Raw genomic sequence first — 15,396 nt, 5'->3', positions numbered from 1 at the left:
ATGCAAACTGTGTTTTTTATTCCCCTTGTCCTCCACTAATCTGCAAACAGAAATATTCAAAGAGGGAGTCAACATCTGGACTGCTCAGGAGTAAAACCCTCCAACCCCAAACCCCACAGGCATACCAGCACAGACTTCCCTGGGGACAGCAGGGGTGTCTGACTCATGTAAAACTTCCCAATTTTGGCAATTTAGAGTCAAGTGCTGGCGCACATCAATTGGCAAGAGTGCCTGTGACCACTCATAAAACCAAACCAGACAGCTGCTTCTTCTGAGCCTCATGAAGAAGAGCTGCTGTGTCCATTAGATTTTCATTCCTGTCTTTGATCCAAGGTACAGAGGAGCTGTAACCTTTAATGCACAGCTGGGATCTTCTCTCCTGTGTCCTCCTACAGCTTCTCTCTCCAAACACAGCAGACATCACCCCAGTCCTGCCTGCCCTTTCCCCAGGACTCCAGGGCAGGTTACTGAGCCCAGATATTCCTGAAGAGCAGCAACACTGGAGGAGGCAGTGCCAGGAGAGAGCTGGTGTTGTTAACCCTTAGCCTGGTGTTTGTGAGGAGCCAGGGAGGCACATCCCAAGAGATCCAGAGATGATTTTGGCTGGATGGACAGTGAAGGGAGGAACACACTGGGATGGCTTCAGGCAGTGTGCAGCTGCAGGGCTCAGGAGAACACATCTGTGGCCAGAGCAGTGCAGGGGATCAGACTGACCCACTCCCCCAGGCACAGGAGCATGTCAGAGGCACAGCCTGTGGAGGGGGGCCACTGGCAAAGACACCAGTGAGACAGAACAGCTAGAGACAGGAAGTGACAAAAGGGAGGATGAGGATAGGGAATGAACTTGCAGTTATTTCCACTAAGACACTACAGTTTCTTCCTCTTGAGTAATGAGTTGGCACTTTAAGATCACCTAATGCCCAAACCCTGGCATTGTCTGAGGCCTGTGGATGCCAACAGCCTGAAGGAGAAACAAGACAAAGCCTCACTGCCCCTTCTTCCCTCCAGCACAGCACCAGCTATGGGCAGACCTGCTAAAAGAGCAGCTAAAGTGCTGCCCTGATCCTTGGAGCTGCTGAATCTACACCATGGGCACCCAAGGATGCTCGGCACCCTTCAGGACCAGGCCATGGCTGGCACCAACTCCAAACACACCTGGCCTTGCTCTCCAAACATGCAAATCCTCCTCCAGTTCTGATTACTCTGGTACAACCCCTTTCCCACCACCTCCCCTTGCATCACAAACATTCTGGTCAGTCAGTCAAGGAAACAGATAGCAAAAAGCAAAATCTCAACTAATCTTTGTGGCTGAAGAAAGAGCTGATTGTTTTTGCCTCTCTTTGAGCCCACTCTGTATCGTGTACTTCCCCAGTCTCCTTCACACCTTCTTCCCTTTATTGCTAGGGAAAAAAAATCCTGGTCTCTGGGCTGTTTTGTTTAGCAAATGAGGGACATGCAAAGCACTAACCCCAGGCATCTGTCAGGGGGGGAGAGGTGCCTCTGTGTCTTCCAGACAGCCTTGAGGCACTGAGAGCAGCAGCCCAGAAGAGCTGTGATTAAGGGTGGATTTCAGTTTGGACACGGGATGAATGTCTCCCTAATGAGGACAGAGCCACGGTACACCTGCAGGAAGTAGAGGGGTGTTCCCAGCTAGCACAGCATTAGGCTGAAACTTACCTTCAGGTTGGAATAACCTCAGGGAAGTGCAGTCCTGGAGAAGGCAAGAGCCTGAAGTTTCTTGTGTTGGCAATTGTTAAGGAAACCCTAAAACAAACTGAGAGGAAGGACAGGGAAGAATTAGACTCCAGTTGGGTGCAGGTTCTGCTGGTTAAAGTTATTTGCTGCATCCACCTGCTTCCTGCCTTAGACATCACAAGAAAGGATTTTCAGTGAAAAAAAGATAAGAGCAGAGTCCCTTGTCCTCACAGCAGGTTGTTCCCCAGTCACAGGTGATGGAGACAAGGCGGCAGTTTAATTCCAGCCCATCAGCACAGCACACAAAAGGAAACTGGAAGATGTGGGGCAATCTCCCAGAAATAGCTGCATGCACATTTCCTTGCACAGGGAAAACATTCCTGCCTCCCATTAAGGGCCTAACATGGGACTGGATATGGAGCTCATCCTGCAAAGCTGCTACAGAATAATAAAAAAAGAGTTCTTCACAAGCCATTTTTTAAACATTTAATTTGCTCACAAAGCAGAGTTGTTTTTTTTTCCTCTCTTTTCACCTGGACTAGCACATCCACTCAGAGGAGGCAGCCCAGAACAGCCACACAAAAATTACTTAGAGATAGTGAATCTCTGTGCTGAATGAGAAGTCAGAAAATACAGATCTCTGCAGAATTCCTGGCCTACCATCTTAAAACTAACAGTCTCACCATGGACACACACTGATCTTAAGGCTGCAACTTTAAACTGAGACTTAAGATCTGCCACACATTTCCTGCATGACATTGGGCAAGACTTGAATGCTGGATTTCTGAAGTTGTTCAGCACACACTGTGAAGCTCTCAGAAGCTCTTCATCCCCTCTGTGAGAGGAGGATAATCATTCCCCCTCTCCCCTTCATTTCACTTGTTTATTTCAACGGTAAGATAGTCAGGAATGAGACTGCTCCTCCTTATCTTCCACATCCAGCACCTCGCACAAGGGAGCCTTGATCTGGGCTGGGACACCAATAACCAGTGATAGGAACTGAATCCAGCAAAGCACCCTCACTGCACAGCTGGCTCAGCAATCCTCCAGCCAGGCACAGCAAGACCCTGCACTAACCCCAAAAACTCTGAACCAGCAGAGGAACAGGGCAAGCAGCAACACAGGGAGGATAAACCAGACAAGAGTATTTCCACTGGCAAATAATATTGCAGGGAGAGAAGCAGAGATGGATGTGGATGCTGTAAACATCCCACTCGATGTCCTCGCTTTGAATGTGCTGCTTCAATCTGAGCACTCCTCAATCTGGCCCTTGGGCTGATTTTGACCTGTGGGCCCAAGGGGGATCTGTGTTCACTGCACCAGCCAGCAAGGCAGGCAGAGAGCAGAGAGTCCTCAGGAATGGGGAAATCTGGGGCTGGGGAGGAGCTGAGCGTGCACTGAACTCAGCTTTCGTCTGATAAGTTTATCAAGCATTGCCGGCTGCTAACTGTCAGCCGGGGAAGGGAGCCTGTTAGGGAGGAGGAACAGCTCCCAGGGCAAGATAGGACAGCCCAGGCCTTATCAGAGTGCCTGAGCCAAAGAGGGAACTGGAGAGTGAGCACTTTCCAACCACTTCATCTGAACAACAGACAGATTGGCAGGAAAGGCCTGTCAGCCCTTTGCCTCTGCAGGCACCCGGGGAGCCCCTGTCCATGCAAATAACCTGGGTAAGTGCAGCCTGGGAGCTGCAAACGTGGACATTGGGACCTGAGGGAGTGCATGGGGAAGGTTTTCTTAGAGCATTGCCCAGTGTGAGAGTCAGATTTGCAATAAATAATTCCTATGTTCACTGAGCCAGCTGCTCCTATTCAGTGCCCAGAGCAGCTTCTCCCCTATGCTGCTTTCCCTGAGGTTTGGGAGGGGGATCTACCACTTCACAGGTGCACCAGTCACTGAGGTTTGGTGTACAGATGATTGCTCTGTCTCTGAAAAATTCACTCAGGATAAAAACCCCTGAGTGAATAGAAGGGGGGAAATCCTGACTGTTCCCATTTGAGCTTCAAAAGCATGAGCCAGCTCATACCTCTTCACATCTTCTCCTAGGGCAGCAATAACCAAATCAATACAGCTGAAGATCATACCAGGGACACCCTCCTGTGTTTGGATGAACTCCCCTGGACCTGTGCAAGCTCCCTGTGCAAACACCTCAGCCCTGACAGGGAGGGGAATGAGAGATTCCTGCAGGGCACTTCCTCTGCTTGGTTTCCCTGATAAAAACCAGGGTTTTGCAGGATGAACCAGTGTCACACCTGCAGCTTTAACATGTTTGTTTAGCCTGCCAGACAGTGCTGTTAGCAGGTCACTCATCCAGACCATATGGACAGCCCTCATTCTGCACCCCACCACCTTTGGTTCAGGTTGGTGTCTTGGGTCCTGCCCGTATCTGGGGATTTTACTGAGATGCAAGCCCTGCCCCTGTGCCTGGGAGGATGTGCTCATCCTTGGCTCATCCTGCAGTGCTGTCCCCAGCTCTCCATGGGATATGAGGCAGGAAACCTTCAGCAGTAGGTCAGGAGATTTCTGCTGTGACCTGGTGACTCAAAGGCTCCTTTTTTTTTTTTTTTTTTTTTTTTTTTTTTTTTTTTTTTTTTTTTTTTTAATAAGAAACATATCTAGGAAAAGATTTTTCTGCTCTTAAAGCACATATCTCAGCCAAGGGTGAAGTCCTGCCTAGTATGCACCTACTTCTTTCCCCAAAGAGACAAAGCCCAGTATCTGTAGGCATCTAAAGTTACACGAGCTGAGTCACAGCCCTGTGGTTTCTGCACCACTCTCAGGCTGAGTTTCTCACAGCTGATTCTGCTCCAGCCCATAATCTACAGTTCTCCAGGTCATGAGCAACCTCTAAGCCATTTAATTCCTCTGTGCATCAAGGGCTCCTCAACAAGCTCCAACAGCCACATTCAGCACTGGCCAACACAATTCTGATGTTCAAGGCTTCCTCATGAAGAGCAAGGGGCTTAAAAACCTGTCTCTATTGATTCTGCTTTCCTCTTGGATATTTTTAAAGCCACGGGACTTTATCTTACATCCCAGGCTCATCTATATTAGGAGCTTTGGTGGGATTTTTAGCAGTGGTCAAGTTCACTGGTTTTTTCTCTTTATAAAGTAGAAGTTATCTCTTGTCTCAGTTGAGGAAGGGGAAGTTGGAGATGACAGAGCATTCCTGTTCCTGGAAGGGCCCCATCCTGAGAGTGTGGACATGGTGAAGCAGTGTGCCAGTCAGACATCCCTGCCTCAGCTCCTTATTTAGATCCAGCCTGTAGCAGCTTCAAGATCTGCAGATGAGAGCAAGGTAGAATTCCTGTACATGGACAGCAATACACTGGAGTGGCATAGTGAAAAATCCCACAAAACTCCCATAAAGCATCAGAGCAAGGTCTCTGCATTGGGATCTGGCAACCTGCATTTTTCACCCTAAAATATTGGCCCAAATTCGAGTAGAACAAGAAGAAATGGAACTCAAGTGAGCTGGCCTTGCAATCTTGTTTGTTAACCAACTTTAACTTACCTCCTTGAAGTATTAAAACTAAGTAGAACATCCCAAGTTAAAACTCCTTTTTAGGAGAAGTATCATGTACTATTGGTAAGACTTTATTCATGAATGATACTTATGAGATCTGCACAAAACTCATTTTCCAGTGTCTTAAAGGCAGAGCTGACAGGGCAGAAGACCTTGGGTTTCAGACTAAGTGTGCATGAGACAGCTGAGGTTTCTCATGTTACCTGGAATGCAGGGAAACAGCTGGAAAGTCAGAGAGCCGTGTCCCTGTGCCACAACCGTGGTGGTGGTGAACTCAGCAGGATTGATAATACTCTGCATCTGAATAGCTCATATTGCTTATGGATTCCAAAAGGGCACAACATCCAACAGGCAGCAGGATTTAGCCCCCAGCCTGCAAGTTCTCACAGCATCGTTATTGATTTTGCAGAAGGTACAACACAAACTTTGTAGTCATCAGGAACGATTTCTACTTTGGGGGTGCCACCTCCTCCTCCTCTCTGCCTCAATCCCAAAGTGCCCAGCAATCTTAGCTCAGAAGGGAATGTGACTCAAGCCTTCAGCTGAAGGGCTGTCACCTGCAAACCCTGAAGGCTGGATGTGGCTGTGGTTTTATCACTGGCCACCAGCTGCCTCTACAGCTCTTGCCTCCTCCCCAATGATTCAGCAAATCTTCTTCGAGGAGAAAAACAAGCACATGAGTGAACAAATCACAATGTCAGATTACAAAGATGAGCGGGGAAAAGCTGCGGCTCGAAGGAGGGAGATAAAAGTCGGTAAAGTTACATGAGCCAAGGATGAGAATGGGCAATAAAGACAAGGGTTTTTTTGAAGGGGAGCAATAATAACATGAAAAAAAAAGTATTGTAGTTTGGATACTTCATGCTGTGAAACATTGCTAAGAGTAAGAGAGCACAATGTGGAAGGAAATTAAGCATATTCTACCCTCTACTATCTGGGCATTGCACTGGGCTGATAGGGATTTTTACTGGTATAGATGAGAACTGAACAGTCCATTCTGGTTTACACTGGAACAGAGTTCCCCTAAGAAAGTTATTTTCAGAAGGAGCTTCTGCTCTCTGTAACCAAGACTTCCAATAATCTGGAAGCCCCTTGTCAAGCACTTTGAATGTGACTGTTCCTGGAAAAAAGGATGCAAGTTATTAGCAGAGAGCAGTTGGAAGTAATGTTTTAACTCCTGACAGCTTTGGCCACTGCATCATATTTTTATATCATAGTCCTTTTTGTTTTCTGCTTGAGGTGAAACACAGGATCAGTTAACAGCTCTATAGAATAAAAAGTAAAAGAGAAACTCCAGCCAGATCTCAGCTAGGAGATGTAATATTTCCTCTAATGGCATTCCACTTCACTCAGAGCCCAGACTTCCAAGAATGCCATGAAATCTTAGGGAAAAAAAGTGTTTGGAATATATGGAGAACTCCTGCCACATTTGGGGAATCTCTCAGCCCAGTAAATCCTCCAGTACCTGTGAGAGAGATGCAGCCTTCCCCTGGATTAAATGCAACACAAAAAGTAAGCACAGAAGGAAGGGGAGCTCAGGAGCTGTGGACACATATGGGATGGATAAACTGTTCCCAGAGGGAACAGAATTATGGGGTACACATTTACACTGCTGCTCTTCCCTAGGAAATACAGAAAGAAGGAACCATGACACGACCCAGAGGCTTTTCCCTCGAGCTCACCCGGGATATTGTTGTTGTGTAAGTCACCCAAAGAGTGCCAGGGGTGTCTCCTTTTAAAGCATTTCCCTGTACTGTGCTGCCACCTGCTTTCACAGCTCCCGGAGTCTCCCCTTAGGTCTGGCAATATTCAGGTAAGCTCTAGAACTCCAAAGTCAGCCCACCTGAAAAGGGGAGAACTTAGCACTGGGTTCAATGTTTAAAGTGTGGCTACAGAGAAGATGGAGACTCCCTTTAGGAGGAGTCACACGGGAAAATAGAGGGGTAATGGGTACAAATTACTCTTGGGGAGATTGTGATTGGATTCTAGAGGACAATTTTTCATTGTGAGAGCAATTGGAATAATCTTCCCAGGGAAGGGATTCTCCAACACTGGAGACTTCTCAGATCAGCTGGACAGGGTGCTGGGCTGTCTTATCTAGACCAGGATTTTGTCAAGGGAGGTTGTGTCAGGCGATCCTTGAGATCCCTTCCAAACTGGTATTCTTTGTTTCCATCAAAGCGTGCTACTGCTGCACCCTACAGGCTGCCAACAGTTCTTTTATTATTAATCACAACTTCTAAGTCAGGCTTATGGTTTTGTGGGGGGGGACTGGCTCCTGGGTATTTGGGGCTGGTTCTATTTCTACCCCATCCCAGAGCTCTCACAGAAGGAACACACCCAGTTCCCACCTTGCTGGGATGAGCGGCAGCTGTAACACAGACAAACAGACACACAGACATGTCACTAACCCTGACTCAAAAACCCCACAGTGGTGGGGGACAGGCTCAGCTGTGGCAGAGATGTCCCACATGCTGGATCACCATGGGAAAGGGAGAGCCCAGGAACAGCGGGGAGATGGGCTGTAGACCTTCACCTGCTGAAGCTGCTGCCTTGTTCTGCTTTATCCCTTTAGATCTGGCACAACAGAGGAGGCACAGGGAGAAACTGCCTGGCAGAGGCCACTCCAGCAAAAATCCACTTGAGGTGAGGGGACCTGGGGATGTGGTGAAGAGCACTGCCCCTCCCAGCACACCCCACACATGCTGGGATGCAGCAAACTTGGATTTCTGCTGGGAATTGATGCCATGTGTTCCTGTGCCTGCCCCCCGGCCCTGATGTGCTTTGCCAGAAGAACAATCTGGGAGATCTCCCACATGAAACATCTTTCATTTTCTCACCGTTAGCCTTCATCGGTACTTTATAAAGGGGAAAAACAAGGTCATAGTGGCATTTTGCTCTTGCATTGCCTCTTGATGCAGAGGTTGGGCCAAAGCTAAATGAACCCATTGGTCACTCGGGTGAGTCCCTTCTCTTCTGGAATCTGAAGCAAAAATTTCATTTTCACATGTTCCAGTGACAGCACCAAGTCTCTGTGAGCCATAGGCAGGGCAAAAACTTGATCCCTTCCCTATTTCTTAGACAGGGATATTACAATTCCTGGTTTTGGGGTGAGAACTTGAGTGGCCTCAGCAGTACTTGTCACTCACACAATTCCATCTTTGTGATGAAGAAATCTCAACTAAACCACTGGATGCTGCAGTCCAGAGCTGGAAGAAATTGTGCACCAATGCCGTGGATAAATGAGTGTCTACATTTTCATAATAACTGGATAATGAGTCCTCTAGGAAGCTCAACAAGTTCCCAAGAGAGAATCAAGCATCCAAATGAGCTGGTAGTACACCAGAGAAAAAGAATAACAGAGGAGCTGCACTACCAAATCTCTCTGAGTGTGGGAAGTATAGTCTGATCAGGATGGTGGGGATGAAGAAAATAGAAAATATTCCTGAAGAACTTGAGCCTCCAGCCCACAGGAGCAGCACCTGCAGGGCTCTCACACAGCCATGCCCATGAGTCAGGGACTGGCCTCGGGCCACTGAAGGACGAGGGTGTGGAGGCCACCCTGCTTCAGCCTGAGCCAATCCTGGCCCTTGGTATGGGCACACACCTGCACTCGTGGCTATATAAACACAGCCCTGCAGCTGGGACTGTCCCCTCAGGGCTGGCCTCACCATGGCGCGCTGGCACATCCTGGGCTTGGCCCTGTGCTCCTACATCGGGGTAGCCTGGGCTGCCACCGTAAGTACCAAGGCTGGGTTTGCAGCCTAAGGCTGAAGGTTTTCTCCTTCTGCCATTTGTCTTTGGGACTGGGGGACTTGCTGCTGCCGGGCTGCTCCAGAGGGCACTGCAGGACACCTGCCCAGGCACAGCTCCAGTGGCACCCAGGGGCTTTGCACAAGGGACCAAGGGCACGGATGGGGAGGGCGGGATGTGAATGTGTGGCAATGTGGGAAGGCAGAGTAATGAAGGACAGAGCAATGGATTTTCTCTCCTCCATGGTACCACCTGTAGCTGGGTGTGGTGCTCACCGAGGGAGGATTTGTGGAAGGCGAGAGTAAGAAGCTGGGACTCTTTGAGGGCTACGTTGACATCTTCAGAGGGATTCCCTTTGCTGCCCCACCAAAGACTCTGGAAGACCCTGAACCTCATCCTGGCTGGGATGGTAAGGTCCAACTTTTGAATGCCTTTCTTTTGGGGTTTTATTCTTGCTTCTCACTCTTTGATCTCATGCACACAGGATATATTGAAACATATTACTCAGACTGGTCATAGTGGCAGGGGAGGCTTTGCTGCCACTGCACCGGAATCAGAGAGTAAAGGATGGGTGAGCAAACACCTTGCAAGCAGAGAATGGAGCTGTTGCCCTTAACTGGTCTTTCCTCTTTCCTTTCAGGCACTCTGAAGACAACAGAATTCCAGAAACGCTGCGTGCAGATGACGCTGACACAGACTGATATCCGTGGGAGCGAGGACTGTCTCTACCTGAACATCTGGATCCCTCAGGGGAGGAAACAGAGTATGTGCTTGGCAGGGACCTGGGGGATGGACTTCCCCACCTGCCTTGTCTCTGCTGGAGCCTCTCTCAGCAGTTGTGTTCTAAGTGGGCAGGTGCTGAGCAGTGATTTTCAGGGGGAGAGGTGGGATCTGTGTCAGACACTGTCCCTCACCTTCAGCCTGTTGGGTGGGCCAGCATCTTGAGCAGAGTAAGGATTTTCTTTCAGAGCATCAAGTCAGCTCCTGCCCAGGGCAGGTGGAACGATGTTAAGGCAGGGGATGAGGGGAAGGAGGGCAGCAGGCTGCAGCTCAGTGGGGGCTCACTCTGCTCCTGTTCCTCTCCTGCCAGTCTCGACCAAGCTGCCTGTGATGGTTTATATCTACGGCGGCGCCTTCCTGGTCGGCGGCAGCCAGGGAGCCAATTTCCTGGACAACTACCTGTACGATGGGGAGGAGATCGCCGTGCGGGGCAACGTCATCGTGGTGACCATCAACTACCGCCTGGGGCCGCTGGGCTTCCTGAGCACGGGCGACGAAAACCTGCCAGGTACCACAGCTGATGCCGCCCTGGGGCGCTGTCCCGGGTGCCGGGCAGGGACAGCTCGGCTGTGTCGCTGCTCACTGCTGGCTGATGTCTGTCCCTCAGGGAACTACGGCCTAAAGGACCAGCACATGGCCATTGCCTGGGTGAAGAGGAACATCAAGGCCTTTGGGGGTGACCCAGACAACATCACCATCTTTGGGGAATCGGCTGGTGCCACCAGCGTCTCCCTGCAGGTGAATTATCCTCGTTGGTTGTGAGCAGAGCCCCTTCTCTGGCGATGGGAGAGAGGGAGCCCTTGGCACTCGTCTGCTTTCCTCCCTTTGCCTCATTACCGTGTTGTGCTGGCCAGGTCAGCAATGGTCAGCCTCAGTGCTTTGTAGCTGCTCCTCCTTCTTCAGCTTCATCAATCCCACCCCTGTAGCCACATCTCCTGTGGGGAAACAGCCTTTACTTTCCATGTCTCTTCTCCTCTGGTTCTCTTAAAATCTCACCTTTGAACTTTTCCTAGTGAGACTGTTAAACATCACAAGACTTGGCAGCTTTCCCAGGGACAGGTGCACAACCCACATGGCTGTCCACCTGGTTTGGCAGGCCATGGTGTTCTCAGGAGTCTGTACCCAAAGCCCTCTTGTTTCCATTTTGCTCTCCAGACGCTGTCCCCAAAGAACAAGGGCCTGTTCAAGAGAGCCATCAGCCAGAGCGGTGTCGGGGTCTGCAGCTGGGCCATCCAGAGGGACCCGCTCCTCTGGGCCAAAAAGGTAACGTGCAAGTCACGCCTGAAGGATTAGGTTTATAAAAACCAAAAAATAAATTCCCTAGAGAAGACCACATCTCAGAAGAGATTAGCCAAGTGTTGTGCCCAACAGAGCTGGGAAAAAACCTCTGGTTTGAGATTAAAACTCACAGCTTTTCCTCTGTGAGAATAACTCTGGCTTTGAGAGGTAATGCTACAATATTTCTCTCTCTCTTCTCCTGCAGCTTGGAGAAAAGGTGGGCTGCTCCACAGACAACACCACCATCTTGGCCAGCTGTCTGCGCAGCTCTGATCCCAAAGTCTTGACTCTGGCCTACCACCTGCAGCTCATCAACCTGCCCAGTAAGTCCCCCAGCCATTGATGTGGTCCCTCAGTCATCCTGGGCTCCCCAGCCTCTTGGCAGGACTCTGGGGCAATGGGGAGGAATGTTGGATCAGTGTTTGTGCCCTTCAGAAAGGGGACATTCCTGAGAGCTCTTGTAGTCACCTCTCTGTAGACAGATGTACATTGGACCAGGTGAACACTTGCACACCTCAGCCTCTTCTTGGGATATGCCAGACCACATATCCATGTTTCCTCACCTCCTAACGGACTCCACTCTTGTCTCCTGCAGTGCCCCTGGTGCACACCCTCGCCCTCTCTCCTGTTGTTGATGGGGATTTCCTCCCAGACACACCAGAGAACCTCTTTGCCAACGCTGCTGACATCGACTACATCGCCGGGGTCAATGACATGGACGGGCACCTCTTTGCTGGAGTGGATTTACCTGCCATCAACCGCCCACTGGTGAAAGTCACTGCGTGAGTGACACCTGCCCTTAGGACCCTCAACAGGGACAACTTCTCTTTATGCAGCTCCCAAGCCCCGAGGAGTTAGACTTGAGCAGATGAGTCTAACTGCCTTCACAGCAGGATGTGACTCCAAGCCTGGGTGCCCAGGCCTTTGGTTGATGAGTCCAGAGCCTTCAAGAGAAAGGACCAAGCAATATCCCTGCCCTACCTGAAATAGCTGGTCAGTAATTAATGAATATCACTTGTCTTTTCAGTGATGAGGTCTACGATTTGATCAAAGGCCTCACCGTGGACAGGGGCGAGGCTGGAGCCAACGCCACCTACAACATCTACACACAGAGCTGGGGTGACAAACCCAGTCAGGAGGTGGTGAAGAAGACAGTGGTGGAGCTGATGACTGACTACATCTTCCTGATTCCCACACAGCTGGCACTGGACCTACACCTGCAGAATGCCAAGTGAGCAGCTCAGCCCTGGGGATGTTGTGGATGGAGGATGGTGAGGGTGAGAATTGGACAGGAAAGTTGAAAATTGCCTCAGGGTGTTTTCTCCTGAAACTGGCCCATGTGAGTGGATGCATGTGAAGATGTTGCAAGACTGAATCTCTGGCCCTGATGGTCTTTGGAGCGTTGGTTTGAATTTTCAGCCCTTTTTCTGCTTTCTCCTTGCTCAGCCAGTCTCTTGTATTTCCCAGTAGTGGCAAGACCTACAGCTACGTGTTCTCCGAGCCGTCCCGCATGCCCGTGTACCCCAGCTGGGTGGGGGCAGACCATGCTGATGACCTGCAGTACGTGTTTGGGAAGCCCTTTGCCACCCCCCTGGGCTACTGGCCCAGGCACAGGACTGTCTCGAAGGCCATGATTGCTTACTGGACCAATTTTGCCAGGACCGGGTGAGTGATCTCTGGTTTGATGCAGCATTCCAGGCTGCTGCTTTTGCCCAGTAACTTTCCACTTTCACTTCCAGAAGTTCCCTGCCTTTGTGTTGGGACCAGGGCTCTGTGTCTCACAGGGCTGGAATTTGCTCTGGGTTCTCCTCATCCATAGCACACTTGGGGAGGGCAGAGGCATTTCCATAACTTACGATCTCACCTTCCCCTTGATGAGGTTTACTTCTGGTAAATCCTGGTGTTCAGGCAGGGCGTAAGTCCCTGGGTGAAGCCAGGGATGATGCAGGTGGAGATGGAGGGAGGAGACTGTGAGTCATCAACTCACTCCTGGCAGGCAGAATTCCCATTGCTTGCCCCAGTGTCAAACACTCTGCATGGTCACACACTTAAACTGCACCCCCAAGTTGGCCTGCTAAAACTGAGCATTTGTGTTTCCTTTTCCCCCCAGTGATCCCAACAAAGGGAATTCAGCTGTGCCCATTTCCTGGCCAGCCTACACGAGCAAGGGCAAGTACTACCTGGAGATCAACCACAAGATGAACAAGAACTCTGTGAAGCAGGACCTGAGGTCTGAGTACGTGACTTTCTGGAACTCGGCCTATCTGAAGCTGCCGCAGGTTGCCAACATCTCCCAGGCAGAGTTAATGTTCTGAACCCCTTGAATTAATTCATTAAAGACTTGCTTGTAACTGAGTGATTTTGGTTCTCATTTTGTTTGCCATGGCAGGATTTTCTTGCCAACATTAAGGTCCGTCAGGAAAGGACATCCATGATGTGGGTAGTGTGTGTTCCCCTGGCTGTGGCCCCGCGATGTCCCAGGGAACCTGCTGCCAGAGGGGTTCAGCTGTGCTGGAGCTGCCCCACAGGCCTGGCTGATGTGGAGAACCCAGGGCTGGTGTGGGACACAGGGGCCATGCTGTGGATGCTGGGAGGAGAGCACAGGGTGTCACAGGGGCTGGGAGCCTGGTGTGTGTGTTGAGGTTCTCCAGGCACAGAGGCTAGAGGATGGGGAGCTCACCCCTGGGGAGAGACAGGGTCAGGGACCCCTGCAGTAGGACCATTCTCCTGCCACCTTCCAGAGGGCTGGAGCCAAGGGCAGGGTTTCCAAGCATTGGTGCCATGTGTCCCAGGCCCTGATTTGCTTTGCCAGGAGAACAATCTAGGAGATCCAAGGGCAGGGTTTCCAAGCATTGGTGCCATGTGTCCCAAGCCCTGATTTGCTTTGCCAGGAGAACAATCTAGGAGAGCCAAGGGCAGGGTTTCCAAGCATTGGTGCCATGTGTTCTGGCTCTGATTTGCTTTGCTAGGAGAACAATCTAGGAGAACCAAGGGCAGGGTTTCCAAGGATTGGTGCCATGTGTTCTGGCCCTGATTTGCTTTGCCAGAAGAGCAATCTAGGAGAGCCAAGGGCAGGGTTTCCAAGGATTGGTGCCATGTGTTGCTGTGCCTTCCTGGTCCCAACTGGTTTTGCCAGAACAATCTGGGAGATTTCCCACAAGAAACATCTTTCATTTTCTCGCTGTTGGCCTTCACTTCACTTCACTTCACTTCACTTCACTTCACTTCACTTCACTTCACTTCACTTCACCAGCACTTTTTACAGCAAAAGAAATTTCCAGAATGAGTAGGTATGTGCAGTTCCATCTTGCTTTGCCCTTGTCCTGTTACAGATTTTTCTCAGGGAAGGAGGACGTGATTTATATCTAGATCTTGAACTACCCTAGCTGAGGCCTGACCTGAGGCCTTGCTGAGGCCTTGAAGCCAGTGATGCAGTTAAAATTACTTAGTAAAGCTTGTGGCACAGTGTCGTCCCTGCATTTCTTGGTTTCAAGTGTTTGATTCTTTGCAGCAGCTTCTCACGCTGCTTCATGTAAACAATATTGTATTCTTAGAATTTATCGGTATGTTTTGCATTCTTGTTCTCTGAGAGAGAACTTGACTGATGGTCATATTGACCAATGGAGTCAGGAGGTTGTAACCTCTTTGGGCCAATCTTGGCCCTCTGTACAAAATGTATATAAGCCTTTGGAGTCAGATAATAAAGAGATTTCCATGATTCGCCAAGCTGCTGCCTGCTGTCCTCTGTGAAGGTCCACTCCCACGTCACAACGTGTTGCCCCTCTAAAGGCAAGGGGTAACAGCACAATTAGAATTAGATATTAAGGTGTCAGGGAAAAATAATGAGGTTTTGAAGGTCACTGAATAGAGTTCTTAATAAAATCACAGAATCACAGAATCACAGAATCACAGAATCACAGAATGTGTAGGTTGGAAGAGACCTTCAAGATCATCGAGTCCAATCCAGCCTTAATACCTCAACTAGGTCATGGTATCAAGTGCCACATCCAGTTTCCTTTTAAACACATCCAGGGATGGTGACTCCACCACCTCCCCGGGCAGACTATTCCAATATTTAATCACTCTTTCTGTGAAAAACTTCTTCCTAATATCCAACCTATATTTCCCCTGACGAAGCTTAAGACTGTGTCCTCTCATTCTGTCAGTTGCTGCGTGGAGAAAGAGACCAACCCCCAACTGTCTACAACTACCCTTCAGGAAGTTGTAGAGAGTGATAAGGTCACCTCTGAGTCTCCTTTTCTCTAGGCTAAACAACCCAAGCTCTCTCAGTCGTTCTTCATATGGCTTGTTTTCCAGTACCTTCACCAGCTTTGTTGCCCTTCTCTGGACACGTTCAAGCATCTCAA

The 15,396-nt window shown here is 49.8% G+C and overlaps 1 protein-coding gene across 7 annotated transcripts; it reads left to right on the top strand.

Annotated features, from left to right (window-relative positions):
- The first annotated feature begins 3,236 nt into the window (after window positions 1-3,236).
- LOC310917582 (bile salt-activated lipase-like) lies at window positions 3,237-13,384 on the top strand. Of its 7 annotated transcripts, none has more exons than XM_083875983.1 (13): window positions 3,237-3,362; window positions 6,845-6,918; window positions 7,794-8,956; window positions 9,230-9,380; window positions 9,612-9,734; window positions 10,062-10,259; window positions 10,359-10,489; window positions 10,907-11,014; window positions 11,235-11,352; window positions 11,625-11,811; window positions 12,057-12,260; window positions 12,500-12,694; window positions 13,140-13,384. In XM_083875983.1, the coding sequence occupies exons 3-13, from the start codon at window positions 8,891-8,893 to the stop codon at window positions 13,342-13,344; spliced, it is 1,686 nt and encodes a 561-aa protein (XP_083732109.1). In that variant the 5' UTR covers window positions 3,237-3,362; window positions 6,845-6,918; window positions 7,794-8,890; the 3' UTR covers window positions 13,345-13,384. The 7 variants fall into 7 exon arrangements, with proteins under 7 accessions (XP_083732109.1, XP_083732104.1, XP_083732106.1 ...); XM_083875978.1 differs by having other exon boundaries at window positions 12,497-12,694; XM_083875981.1 differs by lacking the exon at window positions 3,237-3,362 and adding an exon at window positions 3,947-4,052 and having other exon boundaries at window positions 12,497-12,694.
- Window positions 13,385-15,396: the final 2,012 nt, after the last annotated feature.

The sequence above is a fragment of the Zosterops lateralis genome, assembly GCF_965231275.1.
Source record: "Zosterops lateralis genome assembly, chromosome: 20".
NCBI lineage: Eukaryota > Metazoa > Chordata > Aves > Passeriformes > Zosteropidae > Zosterops > Zosterops lateralis.
Note: the sequence above shows the minus strand (reverse complement) of the source record. Positions and strands in the feature narration are given on the sequence as shown.

Bases quoted from the DNA above. Each gene is read 5' to 3' on its own strand.
- LOC310917582 (XM_083875978.1), top strand. From the start codon at position 8,891: ATGGCGCGCTGGCACATCCTGGGCTTGGCCCTGTGCTCCTACATCGGG. The intron at 11,015-11,234 runs GTAACGTGCAAG...CTTCTCCTGCAG, and splicing joins CGCTCCTCTGGGCCAAAAAG to CTTGGAGAAAAGGTGGGCTG. The intron at 12,695-13,139 runs GTGAGTGATCTC...TTTTCCCCCCAG, and splicing joins ACCAATTTTGCCAGGACCGG to TGATCCCAACAAAGGGAATT.